This window comes from Monodelphis domestica, chromosome 1, assembly GCF_027887165.1.
Source record: "Monodelphis domestica isolate mMonDom1 chromosome 1, mMonDom1.pri, whole genome shotgun sequence".
Classification (NCBI taxonomy): domain Eukaryota; kingdom Metazoa; phylum Chordata; class Mammalia; order Didelphimorphia; family Didelphidae; genus Monodelphis; species Monodelphis domestica.
Genome location: NC_077227.1, coordinates 228,174,220 through 228,193,772, shown reverse-complemented (window position 1 = coordinate 228,193,772; position 19,553 = coordinate 228,174,220). Strand labels below are relative to the sequence as shown.

At 38.7% G+C, this 19,553-nt stretch overlaps 1 protein-coding gene across 7 annotated transcripts in view; it reads right to left on the bottom strand.

Annotated features, from left to right (window-relative positions):
- PPP4R3A (protein phosphatase 4 regulatory subunit 3A) overlaps positions 1-17,980 on the bottom strand; it is a 68,578-nt gene extending 50,598 nt beyond the window's left edge. For 4 of the 7 annotated variants that reach the window (XM_007472585.3, XM_007472587.3, XM_003339482.4 and 1 more), the window contains exon 1: positions 12,208-12,408. In XM_007472585.3, the coding sequence (XP_007472647.1) occupies positions 12,208-12,349 (142 nt within the window). In that variant the 5' untranslated portion in view covers positions 12,350-12,408. Of the gene's footprint in view, positions 1-9,124; positions 9,283-12,207; positions 12,409-12,922; positions 13,051-17,842 lie in introns of those variants that run through there. The other 3 variants (XM_056810516.1, XM_056810517.1, XM_056810518.1) reach the window with 3 other exon arrangements.
- Positions 17,981-19,553: the final 1,573 nt, after the last annotated feature.

The window sequence follows — 19,553 nt, the reverse complement described above, 5'->3', positions numbered from 1 at the left end:
AGGGAAAAAGAAAAAAGCTAGAATCAAAGGACATCTATCACTCCAGAATGGCTGAACAAATTGTGGTATGAATGTAACGGAATATAATTGCACTATTAGAAATGTCAAAAGAGAAAACTGAAATTTAGTTATCATGAACTGATGTAGAATAAAATGAACAGAACCAGAAGAACTTATATATGCAAGCAACGTGGCCAAGCATATATCCAGAGAACTTAAGTAAAGCACACTATCTACCTCTTGATAGAGAGGTGATAGTCTCCAGATGCAGAAACATTTTTATAGCTATTGTGTGGTCTTGTTTTCCTTGACTGAATATTTGCTACAAATGAACCTCTCTTTTGCTTTTATAGTTGGGAGTGGGTTGGGAAGAGACAAGAGGTTGGCCAAGTGATCCCAAAGAGACAAGGGCCACAGAAGCATTTTTTAAAAATTCATAGAAGGTTGTTCAAAAGGAAGTAATAAACAAGGAGGGTAGTTTTTAAAGCAATGTGAAATTTATTATGTACCCAAAGGAGGGGTGGGGGTGGCAAACTACAAGGGGGGGAAAGGGGGAGAGAGCGAGAGAGAGAGAAGGAGAACTATTCTTTGTTTTGGTAATTAAAAAATGTTAAAGTATTTTTTTTAAAAGGAAACAAGATGCTGAGATTGCTGGTGATGACAAGAAAAACTGTGGATGAATCAAACAAGCATATCAAGAAGCTTTTATCATCATTAAAAAAAGGAGATGATATTAATGTATCCTATACAACTGGGTTAGGCCATAAACATCTTTGTGTTATGTTATGAGATGCTATACCCTCCTTGTTTTCAGAAAGTTTGTAACATTTGTAAAGACAGTTTTGATGAAGACGTGGATGATACAAGTAAAGAATCCTAAAAAGATAGGATACTAATATGAAATTACTGAGAAAACAATCTCACATATCAGAAACCAAGAGATTAGGTTGAAGCAGGAGGGGAGATTTTACCAGCACCCCCAACATTTACAGGCCTCATTTTAAAATTTTACACAGCAGGCTAAATGCCATCCATGTTGTGCCACAAATAGTTTTGTTTATGATTTATGTTACTTCTAGTTTAATGTTTCATTTCCCCATGTTCTTTTTTTATGCTTAGGGGTGTAGAATCAGTTAATATTTAGGGAGTTATTTGCATTCATATATGGTAAGCCATATGGAGATGTCATTTTTATACATATTTGAAATATCCAACAGAGCTTTTGGTACTCTGTGGCCTGCAAAAGGCAAGGGTTTAAATAGCTTTCATATCTAAGCAAGGAAAACTGTCTACAGATTGGCCTATCATAGGGGAAGAGAGGAAAAATTGGTTTCAGTCACAGATGTAGTTACTATGGATACTTTAAGGTTGACATTAAAAGCCAAACTACAGTTATCTTTGAAATATACAATACTCTGCTCACCTTTACACCTTTGATCATTGCAATTACAAAAGTGCACCTCAAACCAAATTTTACATCAATCAACTTTACTCTGGATAAGGATGGAAACAATTCATGTTCAATTATTTGTTGTTACCACTTTTCATACTCATTATTTTTGCTATACTTACTTTATTCATACTTAGGTAGTAGTTAAGGCAACCAAAGAACAAATTAAATAATATTCATAGTCACTGTCTACTAAAGCAAGCAACAAAAGGAAAAAATTATGTTTTAACTTTTAAAAAGGCTTTTTTCCTGGATAACTGATGACATGAACACTTAACTAGGAAAACACAAAAATGAAAAAATGTAATCAGAAGCAACTTAAAAAAAACCACTAATGGCTATGTGATTATAAGTGACCAAGCTTAGCCAGAGAAGATTTAAGAAAATCTGATTCCTTTTTTGCAAAGATGAGAGATGACAAGTAGCAATATTATATAAACTGTTAGACAAAGGTTTTGCTGAACTGCTGTTTTCTATTTTTAAAACTCTATTAAAAGGGAAGGGTCACTATGTGTGGGCACAATATATTTGGAAAAAAAGTGTTATTAAAAACAGCATCAATATAAAATTCATAAAATACTACAGAAGTACATGAAAGGTATAAAAAAAATTTTTGGGAGGGGGGAGAAAGATCAAAGACTCACAAAGGAGTTAGGTAGCACTTGAGTTGGATGGGTAGGAAGAATTCAGTAAGGGGAGAGCATTCCAGACAGAGCACAAAACAAAGTATGGGTGCAGGAGGTACAAAATATGTATGGGGGTACAAAAGGGTCCCAGGCTAACTGAAGAGGAGAGTATACAATTTGAAATAGTGCGCAGATTAAGGTTCTCTACAATGTTTCCAACCTACTCTTCCTAAATTATTTTTCAATACTCCCTTTCATGCACTCTCTATTCCTGCTAAGCTGGACTATTAACCATTCCCCAGGCTCAACACTCCCATTCTCATAAGTTGTACCCCATATGCCTAAAATGTATTTCCTCTCCTCATCTCTAGTTTCTGGAGTCCTTATCTTTCTTCAAGGTACAGCTCAAAAATCATATCCTCCATAAATCTTTACCTGATCCACCCTAGCTGTTAGTGCTTGCTCATCTTCAAATTACCCTATATAATATATAGGATTATAGAGAAAAGGAACATTCTAGGCAGCAGTGATGGTAAACATATGGCACAGGTGCCAAAGATGGCATTCAGAGTGCTCTATGAGCACTTCCACTCTTCCCCACACCCAGGCAGAAGTGGAGCTGCTTTCTTCCCTCTCCCCATCATATCTGATAATATTTTTTCATACACATCCCTCCCCCAACCCTGCCCCTCTGCTCAGCAGCCCAATAGGAGCACATGGCTCACAAGCAACAAAGCTAGAGGGTAGCAGAACCCTCAGGCCACTCCCTTCCCCCTCTCTATACTCCCATAGGACATTCCTCCCATCATCACCCACTCCTCTGCCCAGCAGCCTAATGGGAGTGCTTTCTACCTCCTCTGTGTAGGGCAAAGGGGGAGGGGGAAGAGACAGGGCAAGCCCAGCAGTGGGTGGAGTGGGGGTGGGGCCCAGCACTCCATCTCTAAAAAGTTCACCATTATTACTGTTCTAGGGCATCTAGTACAACCCTACTCTTTAAAGATGATAAAAGTGAGGACCTGGAGAGATATGTTGAAGGTTACACAGCCACACAGTGGATGTGCTAGGATTTAAACCCAGGTCCTGTAATTCCAAACAACACTCTTTCCCCTTCACCATGATGCTTTCTCAATCCATTCCTTCCCCATCACTCAAATTTAAGCTCTGTAAAAAGTAGAGACTCTTGATTCTTTATTGAACTGGAAAGTGCATGGAATGAATAAACATAATATTCAAGAGGCTAATATTGAATGAAAAGAGAAAATGGTACCAAGAACAAATGCATACAAAATTTTAAAACAAAAAACTAGAAGATGTTACAGTTATAGATTTACTGTGAACTCATGGTAGACCTATCTTGAATTCCTCTTTTCCAATACTTTGTATTTTATTCTAAGAATTATCCAGATTTTTAAAATGAACAATTAGTAGCTCAGAAAAAATAATATCCTACAATTGTCTTTTAAAACCTTTGCTTCAGAGGTCTTCTCAATAACTTGCACTTAGGCTTCAGCACCCCAAACTCAACCTACTTATGAACCCAAAACCCTTAAAAAAAAAGATGCAAAACTCAGACATCCATTGTTTGACCCCCTCCTATACCCTAGGAGATCTCAAGAAAGGTTTACACAGCAACATAAATGGTTTGTAAATGAAGTCAATAATAAAAACCCAATAGTAGGTACCTATTTCCTCCTTATTATTAGCCCTGTGCTAGATGACAAAATAATGACAAAAGTCATTAGGTTATTGGGCAAATGTAGTCTTGAAAATGGTTGTCATATGTAATATTACATGTATGTAATTCATATAATATATGTGTTTATAAGTAACATAACTTTTAAAATGTAATATGGAATAAATCCAACAGGCCAACAAATTCTTTGCTTAGACAATTAGGTGGCCCTAGTGGGTAGTATGTTGAATCCTTGAATCAGGAATATCTGAGTTCAAATCAAATCTCAGAAATTCCCTATGTGTGTGTTCCTGAGAAAGTCAATTAACCTATCTGTCTCAGCATCCTCAAGTGTAAAACTGAGATAATAAATAGCACTTAACTCCCCAGGTTATTATGAAAATCATATTTGTAAAGCTCTTAGCACATAGTAGATAGTAGATGCTTAATAAATGCTTGTTTCTTTCCTTCCTTCTTTCCCCCCAAAAGTAATTTGACAAACTTTACATGTTAATGGTAAAATACAGAAAACACATCAAACCATAGGACAATGTGAATTCAGTAAAATGGTAATCCTATTTCAGTTCTACTACTGGTTAGCTGTGTGGCCTTGTACAATCATTTTCTATACCGATTTCTTTGTATAACTATAAGAACACCTACATTCATAGGACTGCTTTGAGGACAAAGATGAGTATAATTATGCTTTGAAAAACTAAAAGTATTATACAAAATTTATGGTGGTTGGGTGTGGTGGTAGCACACTTCTGTAATCTCAGCTACCAGAGAGGCTGAGGCTGGCAGATCTCAGGAGAGGGCTGTAGCGAGCTAGTCATCCCAACTAAAATTCAGCATCAGTATGGCAAAATAGCCAGAAGCATGGAGCCATTACTTTGATTAAAGAGGGATGAACTATGTTAGAAATCAGCAGGTCAAAGTTCTTATGCCCATTCATTAGCAGCAGATCAACCCTGTGAGGAGCCTCTGCACTTCCAGCTTGGATGAGTTCAGGAGATCCAGTCTTAAAAAACGAATGACTAGGGGGCAGCTAGGTGGCTCAGTGGATTGAGAGCCAGGCCCAGAGACAGCAGGTGCTGTGTTCAAATCTAACCTCAGATATTTCCTAGCTGTGTGACCCTGGGCAAATCACTTAACCCACTTAACACAGTATTGGTTCTAAGACAGAAGGTAAGGGTTTAACCCCCCACACACACACCCCAAAACCCAATATATTAAAAAGTAAGCAAAGCATAAGAAAATCCATTCTTAAATCTTTTCAAACAGTTTAGAGTAAGAACTTTACATGTTTTCCCAAACTACACAGTTGTACTTCCTAAAGGCATGTTGGTATATTTCACTTTTCCTTATTCCCTTTATAAATCATGTACAATCACATCCAACTTAGTTTACTTGGGGAAGGGGAAAAAAAGCAAATGACCATCTCTCTTATATTCCAGCAAATTCACAGCAAATATTTGACTAACCAAGGCAAGCACTACAAATTTATATCTAGTTATTTTAGAAATACAGTTTATTAGGGGGGCAGCTGGGTGGCTCAGTGGATAGAGAGCCAGGCCTAGAGACAGGAGGTTCTAGATTCAGATCTGGCCTCAGACACTTTCCAGCTGTGTGATCCTGGGCGAGTCACTTGACCCCCATTGTCTAGCCCTTACCACTCCTGCCTTGGAAACAATACACAGTATTGACTCCAAGATGGAAGGTAAGGGTTTTTAAAAAAATGGGGGAAAAAAAGAAATCAATGGCAAAATAAGTAAATACCATAACTTCATCCTTCCTATGTGAATATTTATTTTTGAAGAAACATTTTTATTATTGATAGGAACATTTAGCAGGGGCAAGATTTGTTAGGTACCTGACCACATTTAGCGGAATACTTAACCAATTCCCCATAGACACAGGGAGACTCTAAAATATTTCATTTTGTGTTGATTGTATAAAAACAAAAAAACTAGAAGACTGTTTATTGGGTAAAAAAAGTTAACATGACTTCGGTGTGGTCCACTACTAATTATTCTATAACTACAATAACTGACACTAGCAATTTTCCATTGATACATATATTAGTCAATAGCTATAAAGGATTTTACAAATCTTTGTTTTTTCCTCAGTCTATCAACAATCAAATGATCAATTACCCCTATAATACAGGATAAGAAACACGTGTCCAGGCCATAGAGTGGCCTAGACACAACCTCACCTACATTATGAAAGGAAGGAAGTTTGTACTAGTGTCACAGATAATCCAAAACAGTACTAACACAAATTAACAAGTGTTTGGCTTTGAATATCATGACATTGCTCTGGGAAGTTAGTCAGAAGACTCAGTTTCTAAACAGGGCTCCAATAAGAATTATTTGAATTTAGTTAACACTTGACTTGGGTGGGGATCAGTTTTCTCATCTGTAAAAATGTTAAGGGTTCACACTGCTTGTCTGTGGCAAATTTTTACCTGTTTGCAAGACTTCTGCTAAAGGTTCTTCTTAAAAACTTCTAAACTTTCAAAAATTTCATCTCGCTTCTCCCATTGATTCTAGCTCCCCAATTCTGTTCCCCATTGTTAGGATAGGATTTTAGATAAAATCGCAAACCTTTCCATCCTTTATCACACTATAGATTCCCAAGAATTACTGCACATTGAGATTAAATATCAGGAAGAAAATTTTGACATTTTCTTGAACTGAAGTATAATGTATCTGGACAGGTTAATTCTTAATGTCTTACACTAAGTGTAAAGATTAAAATTTAGGGGAGATGGGGAGACTGAGGCAGGAGCTGAGGCAGGTAGAAATTAGTTTCTCTCTGCAAGGAGTATTATATTTTTAGAGGTTTGTTGAAGATTAAGGTTTAAAGAAAATACAGGATAAGAAACACGTGTCCAGGCCATAGAGTGGCCTAGACACAACCTCACCTACATTATGAAAAAAAGCCACATCTGCCCCAAACGGAAGTCCAAGACCCAAGAGAGCTCTTCAAAAGCCTTTGAATCAGCTTAAATACCTTCTCAATCTCGGCCCAGGTGAGATTACAAGGCATTCTGGGGAAGTGGAGCAAAGGCTCGTGGGGATTGTAGTCCTGTATTCGAGTCTATTTTTTATATAAGCTAGCATTATGACCATTTATTTGTATCCTTCATATTTATTACACACCCCAAACTTACATTGGAACCTGTGAAAGGTGGGAAAGGAAGGTAGACCAACTAGTATGCAATATAAAATTCACTGTAAATCATCTACATAAAAAGTGGCAAAGATGTGATACCCAGAGGAATCACGCGATCACCAATGGGAGGGATGGGGGGAGGGGGGAAGGTGATCTTTGTTTCCAATGAATAATGTTTGAAAATGACCAAATAAAGTAATGTTTAAAAAAAAAAGTGACAAAGGCTTGAGATATCAATAGATGGCTTTCAATGCCATTGTTCACCCCTCCAAGAATAAAAGAATAATGAATCCAGAATTTCAAAATTTTTTCTATTGTCTTAATATTAGCACAGGGAAATACATGAAGTATTGTTCACAAAAGTCTGGAATGGCTCTGATCTTCATTTAAAAGGCTCTTAAAATACTCCTTTTTCAATTAAAGTAATATAGTGACAGTATTTGCCAGACAAACATTTATAATTGTTTTGGGGGTGGGGAAGTGGAAGCAGGTTTCTTGGGAAAAAGAAGCAGGATATGATGGACAATTCCTAGTTGAGGGATATGCTAATCACTTATGTGAAATGTGGGATTATTTGGTTTCAATGTGAGTTATAAAAACATAACTTTTAAAATTCAGCTGTGGCAATTATAGAACACAATGTAACAAGGCAGATAGAAGGAAACTATTTCCAAACTATAAGGTACAAAAGATGGCCTTTGTTTCAGGGAGCAGCTTTGGGAGGAGGAAGTTAGGGAGAACTAGTTAATAAAAAGCACTGTTCAATTACCCAAAAGCAATTTAACCTACTCTGCTCTTCTTGGCAACTCAGAATGTAGGTCTATCATCCACTTACAGTGTTAATCCAAGATCTGTGTCAAGCTCCCTAGGTTGTCCATTCAAATACATATAATAGGACAATCTGCACTCTTTACCCAGTCATTTTTTCCTATTATGGAACACACTTGCAAACCTTTGCAACTTTTGTGCTTTAATGCAATTGGCGCATTGACTTTGTCAAACAGATGTATCTAGACAACCTAATCATCTATAAGGAATCCCTCCAAAGATTTTGACAAGAAAACTGCTGAGGTCTTTCCCAGTTCTAAATCACTGATACTATGACTATGCCATGCGTCTTTTCATGATAGTGATAAAAACAAATTCTGGAAAACAAGAGAAAGAAAGGATGTCACCTAGCAAGGTGGGTGACTGGGGGCAAAGGGTACTGATGGAATGACCTTTTCCCCACTGATATTCAAGCAACATCAAGAGATCTAGAGGAAGGCCTTCAGCCACATAGGGTGGATGCCCTACGAAAGATTTATAAGACAAAGACAAGAGTCAGGCTAAGCAGGGATGGATGGGTTGCAATCTGAACTGGTGAATAATCATAAAAAGGTGCAAAATTCCAGAGTAATGTTTAATTTAAAATCTGTTCTTAAATAGCTGGTCACAATTTAACCATTTAACCTATAGGGTTGGGTTTTTTAATTACCATAAACTTACGAATTGTCAACAAAAACAAACACACAAAATCAAGAGATTACTTATCAAAAAACTTATCAAAACAAAGTGGAACCAAACAAATTAAATAAAAATGTTTGTTCAATGTTCCCATTTCCAAATTCTATAACCATGGATTTTCTTTTTATATACCTATAGTCACTATATACAATGTTCTGATACTAATGACCTCATCATTCATTGTTTAAACAAGTACTTGTCACAGGATGCTTCTTATTCACTTCTAATAATATTAAATTTGATTACCTCAACATTGCAAAAAGTATCCAGCCATTCTTTATTTGCTGGACATAAAGGTTGCTTTCAATTTTTTTCAAAACAAAGCAGTCATGAAGACTGTTTCCCTTTCTATGATGTTTTTATAATAAAACCCTATCAATGGGAATCATTGCCTCAAAATAAAACAATCATACTTGCATACTCAATCTTTAAAATGACCATGCCAGGCTGCAAGCCCAACAGTGAGTGTCCATTTCCCCAACAAATCTTTGTCATTATAGTGGATGCAAGGATATTATAATAATTCCAAGTTCATCTAGAACTGCATCTCTTTGATCATTAGAATATAAGAATTTTTTCAGGTAACCAGTTTGTACTTTCATCTTCAAAAACTGTCACATCCCTAGCTAGACCAATGCTTCACTGAAGAATGTGTAATTAGTCTTATAGAAATATGTATCAGTTCCTTACAGATTCCGGATTTTCTGGATTAACTGTTTCCAGTGAACAAAGACATTGTTGAATTCTGCTTTTTAATCCACTCTGTGACTTCTTCATATTATTGGAGAGCTTAATCCATTCTTATTTAGCATTACAAAACTGTTAGGTTTGTCTTTTCTTCAATCATTCTATAGAAAGGGAACATACATTTTCTTATTATTTGACATTAAACTTAAGAAAAACACTCTAAATCAAGTTCTTCAGCCTTATTAACAAGGTTTCTTTAACTTGGGGGTACTTTTGTCAGAAGCACATTACTGAAACAGTGATTATCTAAAACAAAACTGAAGATTCAAACGCAATATTATAACTAACTTGTCTTGATTTGAGAAGTGAGTTGTTTTAAAATATTTGTCTATTTTTGGCTGAGGCTTGACTGTTGTTAGATTTCCCTAAAGCCACAGGTTTCACTGCAAACTTTTAAAAACCTGAATACTTCTCAAATAGTAATCATTTATACCTTATGCAGCATACGAAATTTTGCAGGGCAAATAATTCTGGCTTATTTGTATAAACATTACATTTCAGTTTCTTTAAACCATCTCTTTATCCTTTGTGATTTCCACTATGATTCTGATATTTTCTCTATTTCTTCTGGCAGCTTGAAATGTTTTCCTTATCATTGTATTCTTGGAATTTAGCCAGAAGGTGAATCTTAGGACTCTCCTTCAATGGATTCTATTTTATTTTCTTTTTGTTTTTCCTGATAAATTTTATATGAAGATTTCTTAGAAGTCTTTATATTCTTGTTTTTTCTAAATTTTCTGTGATTTCAGTAATCTCAAAATTATCATCTTGTGAAGTATCCCTTAAATTTGTCTTTTGATTCTGAGATTTGATTCTGAAAATTCTTCAATTTGTTTTTGAGCCAGTATATTCAATCGTTGATTATTGTGCATAAATCAGTTTTTTCAAGTCTATTTTTTTTGAGATTTTCTTTTTTCTTCATTGTTTCTTCTCAATTTTTTGAAGGGTAGAGAAGTAATTTTAAATTCTAAGTTGAATTTCTATATGATTTTTTTATTTTCTTCAATTTCTATTATTGGTCATAATTCTATTATGTAGTGTTATTTTTATTTTCTCCATTTAAAAATATGCTTATTTTTATTTCTGTGGTTATTCCTTGCATTTTTCTTCTCTTTGTTGCTTCTTATTTTTTAAAGAGTATGTGACTATTTAATTCCATCGTGAGTGGAAAGTGAACTTTCTAGTTTTAAAAACACTTCACAATAAAGTAGTGTGCAGTAAAATGTACTTTGAAGTTTAATGTTTGATGACCATAGTTCCCCTTTAGCTCACTGAAACTGATGACTGTAAGGAGGGCAGTAGTAACCAAAAGGTTTGGAAAAAAACAAAAAACAACAAACCTAAGAATTTATATTCAAAGAACCTATAGTTTGGTCTTGGACTTATGTCAAATTAAGCAAAGTAACAAAAAAGCCCATATCAATGGAAGTACTCCAGAAACTTTCAAAGAGTAATAGGAATTTTACCAGTAGGCACCATCATATCCTTGTTTTGTCCCAATTTATGAATGGGAATTTGGGATAAGGTGTCTCCCACCAAAGTGTATAGGAAAAATTTAGTAATTTAAAAAATTTGAAGAGGTGCCTACTAGGAGGGCTTAGAGGAAGAACCCTCATCCAGGGTCATTAAGTCAGGGTATGTCAGAGAGAAGTCTTAAACCAGGTGACTCTGATGCTCTAAGGTTGGCTATCATATCATGCTTTCTCTTCCCACGTTTAAATAAGAAAGAGGTCCCATAGAAAAAACGACAGCAAATGGGAAGTTTCCTGGACAAAGGGCAATATCATCTACAAAATGCTTTTAAGAGTAAACAGCACATATATATCTCAGAGATCAAAGAAGTATTTTCTATAAAAAACGAAGTTAGCCTATCTTTGTTGATGTGAAACTGGAGCTCAAGCGTATAGTATTTTCAAGCAAAGTACTCCAAAATCCATTTATGGTAGTTCTTCAAAAACTAAGAAATGGTTAATAAATATCTTAATGCCTTGTGAAAAAAATATATATGTATATACACACACACACACCCCTACTCTGCAGATGGGCATTAGTCAATGACTTTCTCAAGGTCACTCTCAAATGAAGATTCCCCATTAGATTATAAACTCCTAGAGGAAAGAGACTTTTTTTTTTTTGCTTCTGTTTATATTCCCCAGTCCAAATAAAGGAAGGCCCTCTGTCAACCACTGGATTGTAAGATCCTTAAGGATCAAGACTAACTTTTGCTTTCATTTGTATTCCAAGCAATTCAGAGTGCTAGGGAACACTGTAGGCTTTTGCTTAGTAGTTCCAGTCTTTAGCACAGTGCCTGGAATACGGTAGGGGCCTTTCTTTTGTCTCTATTTCCTGCGCTTGGCACAACAGTGCCTGCCACTTAGTAGGTACAAATCATAAACCTTTACAGATTGACTTCAAACCCATTCACATGTGGCGTGTGCGAGCTAGAAAACACGCACACCACGCGCCACGCCACTTCACACCACACACACCTGTAGGCCACAGAAGCAAAACTGCTGGCCTCCTCTTAACACATTTGAAAGCAGAAACACATGCGTCAAGCAAAAGAGCAGACTAGTCCTTGGAAGGGAAGGAAACGTTTCTGGAAAGGGGAAATCGGAGGGGTTGTCTTTAACCGAGGGGGAATGATGGAAATGCATGCGGTTGGTCCATTCACTCAACCCGAGGGATAACGTTCCCTAACAGAGACCTTTCCAATTATTATCCGTAGAGCAGCACCTAATCCACTCCAGGGTAGTCGCGGGAATCAGAGAAGGTATCTGTAAAAGCGTTTGGCACCTAATAGGCACTTGTCTCCGAACTTCCTTCCCTCTACAGCGTCGTTTCCTCAAAGGGCTCTGAGACATCCCCATCCCCAAGGGAGAAGGGTGCCATGCGCTCCTCCCGCCCTCCTCATCCCGTTTATTTGAACTTGCCTCAGCTAAGAGGAGGCCGGAGTTGGGGGGAGAGGGGTCCTTCCCAGCATCTCCGCCCAGCCTAGTGCTGCCGCCCGCCCCGCGTGCACTCACCGTCGCTCTCCGCCCTGACAAGCAGGGACATGCCCTTCAGCCTCTCCACGTAGCCCGAGGTCACATGCCCGGTGCCCCGGTCGTCCCACTGCCGGTCTTCGTTGAGCGTGTAGACCTTCACCCGTCTCCGGGTGTCAGTCATCCTGCCGCCCCCCCCGCAGCTACTGCCCGGGGAGGGGGTGAGGAGTGGGGGAGACGCCCCGCGGGCCCCGGGAGGGGGAAGGGAGGCCGCGACGGACTGGGCCCTCTCCGCTCAGCACCGCGGACCGCAGCCTCCCTGCAGGGGTCCTTCACTCCCACGCGCCGCGGCCTCCTCCCTCATGTCACGGCCCGGGAGGCCGGGGAACCCGGGGGCCGGAGTCCGGATTGGCCGTCCCCCTGCAAGTGTTGCCCCGATGCTCCTGCGCGGGTCTATTGTCCAGGCCCAGCTGCCTACCAGGTGGGAAGGAGGAGGAACGAGCTCCACGGGGCACTGGGCACGGGTCACTGCCCTGCTCCTGCCTCCGCCATGCCCTTCCTTCGTCAAGTAGCTTCCAGCCGCCGCCTCAGGCCGCCGCCATGTTCTCCTTCCTCATACCCGGGCCCCGCCGCCGCGGCCGCCCCCGGCGGCTCCACTGCTCCCCTGCGCTCTCCGGGTGTTGAGCGTGTCCGCCCCCGGCCTGTGCCCCTGCGCCCGCCGCTTCTCCAGAGTCGGCGAGGGCCCCCCCGGTCGTACCTGGGGCGCCCTTCCAATGCCAGGTCCCTTCTCGGCCGCTGCCGCCGCTTCTTCCTCCTCCCTCACGGAGCCAAAGCAGCCGCCATCTTGGTTCATCCCTCAATAGAGGCGCGCGGGGTCTTCCAGACCGCAGCTGCAGGGGCCGTACCGAGGCCACGCCATTTAAAGGAACAGGCCCCTCGGCTTGGTGACGGCAGCCGGGTAGAAATGCTTCAGAGAGAAGGAGGGAGGAAGCGAGGGGGAGGGGAAAGAACGGGACGGGGGAGGGCAGAGGGCGGGCCTGGAGTTTCCCAGGCTAGACCGGAAGCGAGCGCGGCTGCTCTAGGGATGCAAAAGAAGGCTCGTCGCCCTAGTGACGGCCCAGGACTTCCTAGAGATTGCTTGCGCACGCGGGTAAACTAAGCTTAGGGACCGGCTGAACCGATCTGCCTCCCGTCGCTCCCTACGTTCGTCATCAGCCTGGCTGATGAATTTCAAACTGTTCAAAGCCCGCCCTGTCTTAGTCCGTACAGCGGCTCCTCCCGGAGCTCCACCCACGTGCATTCGCGGGCTGGTGACTGGTTCCTGGAGCTTGAACCCACGGATATCTCCCTCTTCAATTTTTGCAAATAAAATTCTTACTCCCCGGGGCTGGTGTTTTACCCAGCTGCTGTTTTATTTTCCCTGAGCTCCAAAAAGTCCTAGCTTGGGGTGACACACTTGGTTCTCGCTCCTGAGCCTCAGGTGGTTTGTGAGACCCTTTTCCCCTTGTGGAGGAGTTTGAAGGGCAGATGACTGAGGAAACTGGTCTCCGTATCTGTCTGTGTCGCCTTAATATAGCTGAAACAAATAGTAAACGCAGAATTCTGATTTCTGTCATTGAGAGGCATTACAATAAAGAGCAGAAGAATGAATTACTAAGTAGCACTCAATAGGCATACTTCTTCCCTCTTCAGAACTCCTAAATCTTAACGGGTTTGTATCTTTTCCCCTACACTTGACACATTTTAATTTTTGTTATATCTGTTTGTGTGCCTTCCTGAAGAGAGTCGGATGGTGACATAATATTTAGGTTGAGAGCCCAGACACCTAGCTAGGATTTAGTTCGAGCTCTGCCATTTGATCTTTTTCATGTGGTTATTTCACCTATTTGGGCTTCAATGCACTTTTTTGTAAAATAGTTTTGGATTAGAGTATTTCTAAGGTAGAGGTTAATTTTTGTTGTTTTTGGTGACATGGACCCTTTTTGACTATGGACCTATGGAGCCCTTTTCAAAATGTTTTTTAAAAAATAAAATAAAATACATAATATTACAAAGGAAACTAATTTTATTTGAAGTACAGCTGTCATATAAATATATAGTTAATAAATATATCATATACAAATATAAATATATAAATACAGTTTTAAGTTCATAGACTTCAGGTTATGAACTCTTACCTAAGGCCCTTTCCAGCTCTAAGTCTCAGTCTCTGACTCCACATATACATATACACATATGCATATGTATGCATATATACATACATATACACACAGGCACACACACGTGTATGTATATGCATATACATGTGTACATGTGCATATATACATGTACACATGTATATATGGAACCAGAACCAGAACCCTCTCTGTCCCTCATTTCTACAGATAAAATCCTAACACTTCTCCCTCTCCCCTTTCAATCAGGCTTTCTGTCTAGGATGTTTTGGTTTATCTTTGTTTGATTTTTCAAATCTTCCCAGGAATTTAAGGGATTTGTACACACCCTATACCCCCCTCCCCCAGCTCCTAGCACACAATTCCTTCCCCAAAGTAGGTGATAATAAATGCTTGTTGAAATATATTAATTGTGCTTTAAAGGGGACAAAATCTGGAATGAACCCCAAACTGGGTAATCAACTTTAAGAGAGGAATCAAAGATTTATTTGTTCTACCACTTCCTTTCCTATTCTGCTATATTCTCTGCTGTGTTCTCCTCCTTTACATAGCCAAGTGTTTAGAAAAATTCATCTATATTGCCTCCAATTTCCCTTACTCTCCACTCATTTCTCAATCCTTTGTTATCCAATACCTGATTACTAACCCTAGATTAAAATGGACTGTTCAGAAATACCAGTCGCCAATTTTTCATTCTCATCCTTCTTGACTTTTTTCCAGCTTTTGACACCATTATTGATCACCTCTTCTGCATACTTTCCCCTCCTTCAGCTTCTGTAATACTACTTTCTCTTGATTATAGTACTACTTGACCAACTTTTTCTTCTCAGTTTTCTGATTGGATTTTTATCCACATTATGGTCACCAACTGGATGTGTCTTCCAAAGCTGTCCTAAATTGTTTTTTCTGTATGCATATTCTCTCGATGATTTCATTAGTTTTGATTTCCAGAATTATATATTTAGACCCAATTTCCCTCCTGAGCTCCAGTTTGGCATCAGACTGCCAATGGGACACTTCTACTTTCGATATGCTGTAGGCTTCTCAAATTCAATATGCTGTAGGCTTCTCAAATTCAATTCTCAAATTCAATTTAAAACAATTCATTTTCCCTTCTAAACCTGTTCTTCTTCCAAATTTCCCTATTTCTGTTGAAATTCTCCTTCTAGGTAGTTATTGAGGTTTCTAACATTTGGGTCTTACAAACTCTTCATTGCAAATCACTGTCCCACTCTTTTCAGTCAGCTCCCAAATCATGTCAATTAACAAAATATTTCCTGTTTGTCCCCTTCACAAGACCACTTTTCCTAGTTCAGGTCCTAATTCATCTTCTATACAATAATCTTATGACTTCAATTTGACCATATTATTTCTTTACTCAAAACTCTTCAATGGCTCTCTATATCCTCTAGGATAAAACACAAACTTCTAAGCTTGACAGTTATGACTATTCAAGTTTGACTCCCTTAAAAAGTGGCATATATTTTTACACTCCCTTCATGGTCTCTATGTCCCTGCCAGACTGGCCTATTTACTGTTCCATAAGTTTTGCATTCCACTTTCCATTTTAGTTCCTTTGTATAGGCTGCCCCACCTACTTGAAACAGTTCATCTTCATCTCCTACTTTTAGAATCATTTAGTCTTAAAGGTTCAATTCAGTTTCTACTCCCTACAGGAATGATTCCCATCCTTATCAGTGCTCCCTCCCTTTTCAAATTATCTCATACTTGTTTCCTATGTAAATGTTGCAACCCCTAACAGATTGCAACCTTTTTTTTTTTTCATTTTTGCTTTGTAGTTCCACTAGCTAGTTCAGGTCCTGCACATTATAGGCACTTAATAAATACTTATTGGTTTAAATAAGGAGAAAACTGGGTATCTGGTGAAATCAGGATCACATTAGTATAGCTCTGGGTTGCCAAAACCTGGGATCAGAAGAGAATTCTGATGACCTCCCTAACCTGATGGAGAATTCTTGGAATGGTCTGTTTACAGGCATTTGGGAAAACTTTGTTTTGGGACTTTGAAAGGACTTCTGCTCAAGTTTTGAGGCACAAGACAGAAGAGGTAGAGATGAAAGAGTAAGATATGAGTGGATACATAAAACAAATGGGACAGCAAGAGAAGAAAAGATAGGTTCATGGCAAAAAAATTGAACTGCAGATAAAATCAGCCCAAACTGGCAATTATGGCTATTAGTGAAGTCTAGTCAACAGATCCTTTCTTCCTTTCCCTTCATTTAAAAAAATAGAGTATAATATTGGGGAAATTTTATCCAATGTTTAAATCTTAATTCTTTCCTTATTGACCTATCTCCCTTAGATTAGCTGGATATAGAGTGGAAGCGGGGAGAAAAATGATAACCTCTGAGTTCCATTGTAGTTTTCTGTATTTTGTTTAAATGCTTATTTTAATTTCTAAGTTAATATTCCTAATAAATTACATTAACAATGACTGATTACTTTAACAATGACTTTGCCTAAGATTGTATGATTTCATGGTTCAGCACTGGAAAGGGAAACCTGGCTTATGGGAGAAAAGATTTCCTTGGCTTTCTTCAGGGATTGGGGTCTAGTTAATTAAAGAAAGCATTTCTGCAATTTTGGGTAATTTCTAAGCATATTCCAGAGCAATCCCACTATCCTGCCTTTGAACCTTGAAAGGAAAAGATTTAATATATTGATTTAAGGTTTGTCAAGGACTTTAGAAAGTCTTATTATACTCCCAGAACAACCCTGGGAGGTAGATACCATTAATTATCCCCATTTTACAGATGAAAAAACTCAGGCAGACAAAATTTAAATTACTAGAGTCACACAGATAGCAAGCCCACTGTTGCACTTAGCTCATTTTAATAAAATAATCCTGTAGTGGAGAATGCTGGAGATTGGTGTAGATATGCCCAAGTGTGCCTGAAACACTCTGCATCTCACATCTACACCTAAAAAGGACTGTACTAGTATATTAGTATAAGATATATGTGTGTGTGTGTGTGTGTGTGTATGTGTACATGAAACTATTAAAGTCTATAGATATGGTTCATATGTTGTGTAGATATGATATGAGGTCTGGCCCACCTTTATAGAGGTCCTAATAGCCTAGCAGTAGGTAAAGTAAGGCAAGGAAGTCCAGGATGACTGAAGTAGGATGGTGTCTCTTCTAGCAAGGAGATTATTGGGCCAGCTATATCAGTCTGCTAACTCTTAAATATCTGTAATCTAGGGTTATGACTTGAAATGGGTTAGTCATAATGAAAATCCTTTTTCTGATGATTCTCAAAAGAAAAGAGTAGCCTTTAGTTTAACCCTGCCAACTTGGCTCCTTCCCATCAAATGCTGAGAACATAAACATTAATAAACCTTTTTATCAAAGAAAGTAGCAAACAGAAATCAGAGAAGTTAAACATAGAATATACCCCCAAAACACATAAGAGTAAATCATCCCTTCAGCTGGGAGTAAGAGAAGATCTCAACTCAAACCAGGAGAGAGGGAATGTTCTCACCAAGGGATGTCCACTCTCTAGGATTGCAAACATGGAAGTCAAGGGACATAATGGGGGCCAGCTTCTCCGCATGTCTGCAGCTCTGGGGACTCCCATTAGCCATTCAAAAGTTCATGCCTTGCCTCCCTAAACAGGTCTTGAGGTCCTCTCATGGAAGTGTGTCTAACAAACTGAAGTAAATGCCTTCTCCTTTCATAATGTCATGGTCCATTGTTCTCTAAGCCAATCAGGAGTCAAGCCTCCTTATGGAACTAAAACATGTCACAGGGCTCAGGAAAACCATCCACCTTTCCTAGGAGAGACTAGGTGTTAGATTCTAAGAACCAAAGGCACATTTCAAACCCATATCTTCTGTTCCTTAATCCAGTATATTTTTCATTATACTATGCCATCTTTCCTGGCTTACCTTCATATCCCTTGGTTAAACTTGTGGTGTTTTAATGTTATTGCTTAGAAGTTTAGGGTTTTTATTGACTTTCAAGAAATCAAGAGATTGCTGGGAAATGTGAGAATCACAGAAAATAATTCTGTTCAAAAAATGTTCTGTTTAAATATTGGCTTTCTGATTATATAAAAATGGGAACTCTTATTACATGATGATAAACTGGCATTTTTAATTATATTGAGAATTTTTCATTAAAGCTATTTCAGTTCCATCAAAAATTGGCTAAAGAGTGTGAGAAAATTGAATTAAGGGGACTTGGACAGCAAGTGGTTAATTGTGGGAATTGAGTAAACTACACTGACTCTATCTTGTGACTCAATTCTGGAGCTAGTTTAGTTCCCTTTCTATTATGGGCCTAGGCCAAATTCTATCTTGTGAGAAAAGATTATTCAATTGTAGGAATTGGGAGAGAACCTTATTGCATTGTTTGAACCTAGCCCTGTGTGGGTAGGTGGAGCACCTCTATCTGCTATTTAGAAACCCTTAACCAAGGATCCAGGTTATATTGACCAGAAATTAAGTCAGATTCTAAGATTGGTAAGGAGTTCTTTCATAAGTATATATTTCAAGCTACAGACGTGTCTTGTCTGAAAATTGGGCCCATATTCATTAATCGGTTATCGTTTTCATGTTCCTTTGATTGTTACAAATACTTGAGGAGGAGTGGAACATCTCTTTTTCTGAAGTAAGGCAATTGTACCTGTTCACTTTCTTCCTCTCAACTTGGAAAGTCCCTAAACTTTTATTCAATTAAAAATCATATTACCAAATGTCATATCATTTCCTTTTAACTAATTAGCCATATCTAATTAATTGTTTTTAATGGAGAAAAGTCTGTATCCCCCATATATGTAGGTCTTGCCCAAAACCAAGGAAGGGCTTAGTCCCTATTTGTTAGACAATTGGCATGAATTACTTAATAAATCAATATGCTCAGAAGATCAAATCTTTGCTTCTTCAATTATTTTGTCTTTTACTCATTACAGGAGCAAGGACCAACCTTGGCACTCTCTTGTCATATTATTACCCTTTCTTCTTTCCAGTTGATTCAATTTTGTTTGTTCTTCCATATATTCACAGACACAGGAACTCATAGAACCAGTTTCTTTCCCCATTCTGTGTATAACATAGTAGTCTGAGATCATCTAGGACAAACAGTTCTACATACTTCAAAGCCTCTGGGGCATCACTGTATTATAACAGAGTTCAGTTAGGGATGGGAGGCAGGATGGTGTACTTGTACAAACAATGGATTTGGAGCTAGAG